This window comes from Otolemur garnettii, unplaced genomic scaffold (assembly GCF_000181295.1).
Source record: "Otolemur garnettii isolate 467f Iridium unplaced genomic scaffold, OtoGar3 scaffold00082, whole genome shotgun sequence".
Classification (NCBI taxonomy): Eukaryota; Metazoa; Chordata; class Mammalia; order Primates; family Galagidae; genus Otolemur; species Otolemur garnettii.
Window position 1 is genome coordinate 4,187,118 of NW_003852477.1, and position 704 is coordinate 4,187,821.

The following is a 704-nucleotide window of genomic DNA, read 5'->3' on the forward strand; positions in this document are numbered from 1 at the left end:
CCCTCTTCCCTTTCCCATTGCTGCATTTGATCTTAAAGGGTTTAAATGAGTTAGGGAAAGTGGGTTCAGCAACCCACACTTGATCAAATTTCTCTTCCAACTATGGGTCATCAGAGACATGGCTAGGGCCCTCTGCCCTCTGAAGGCCAGTCCCTGAATTGCAGGCCAAGAACCGAGGACCAAGTAAGACCACCAGCCTTTTGGGCAAACAGAAGAAGTCAAAGGTACAAGGGGAGCAACATGGTCCCCCTCCCATGGAGGCACTCTACCCAGACAACTCCACCCTTTTAGGAAGGTGGACAGGGGAGCACCTGGTGGTCAGCTCCTCCATTTGGGATTCCATAGGCACATTGGAGAGCTCAGCAAAGGCTGGGTCCTTCTTCTCACTCCCAGTCGGGTTGTGCCTGGTATTAGAGGCAGGCAGACCTGCAGGGCAGTAGCAACCACTGTCTGTGATGAGGCCATGGCCTGTGCTAACACCCTCCTTCTCCCTCCATTGCCCACTGCCTGCTTTTCCACTTGGTAAAACAGTACATCTCCTCTGGGTGCAAAACAAGGGCTGTGTCCTTTCAGAAGCCCTCCCTGACACCTACTCTGCATTCCCAGACCCTGGCTTTGGCCTTTGTTCTAGTCCTGACGGCCTGCTATTTACCAAGGTAGTTCCTCACCTCACTGTCTCCATCTTTTTTTTTTTTTTTTTGAGA

At 51.7% G+C, this 704-nt stretch overlaps 1 protein-coding gene across 1 annotated transcript in view; it reads right to left on the reverse strand.

The window, feature by feature from the left end:
- CCDC13 (coiled-coil domain containing 13) overlaps positions 1–704 on the reverse strand; it is a 48,620-nt gene that overhangs the window by 415 nt on the left and 47,501 nt on the right. Inside the window, exon 14 of the mRNA XM_012807995.1 lies at positions 312–426. Coding sequence (XP_012663449.1) covers positions 312–426 — 115 coding nt within the window. The remainder of the gene's footprint in view (positions 1–311; positions 427–704) is intronic.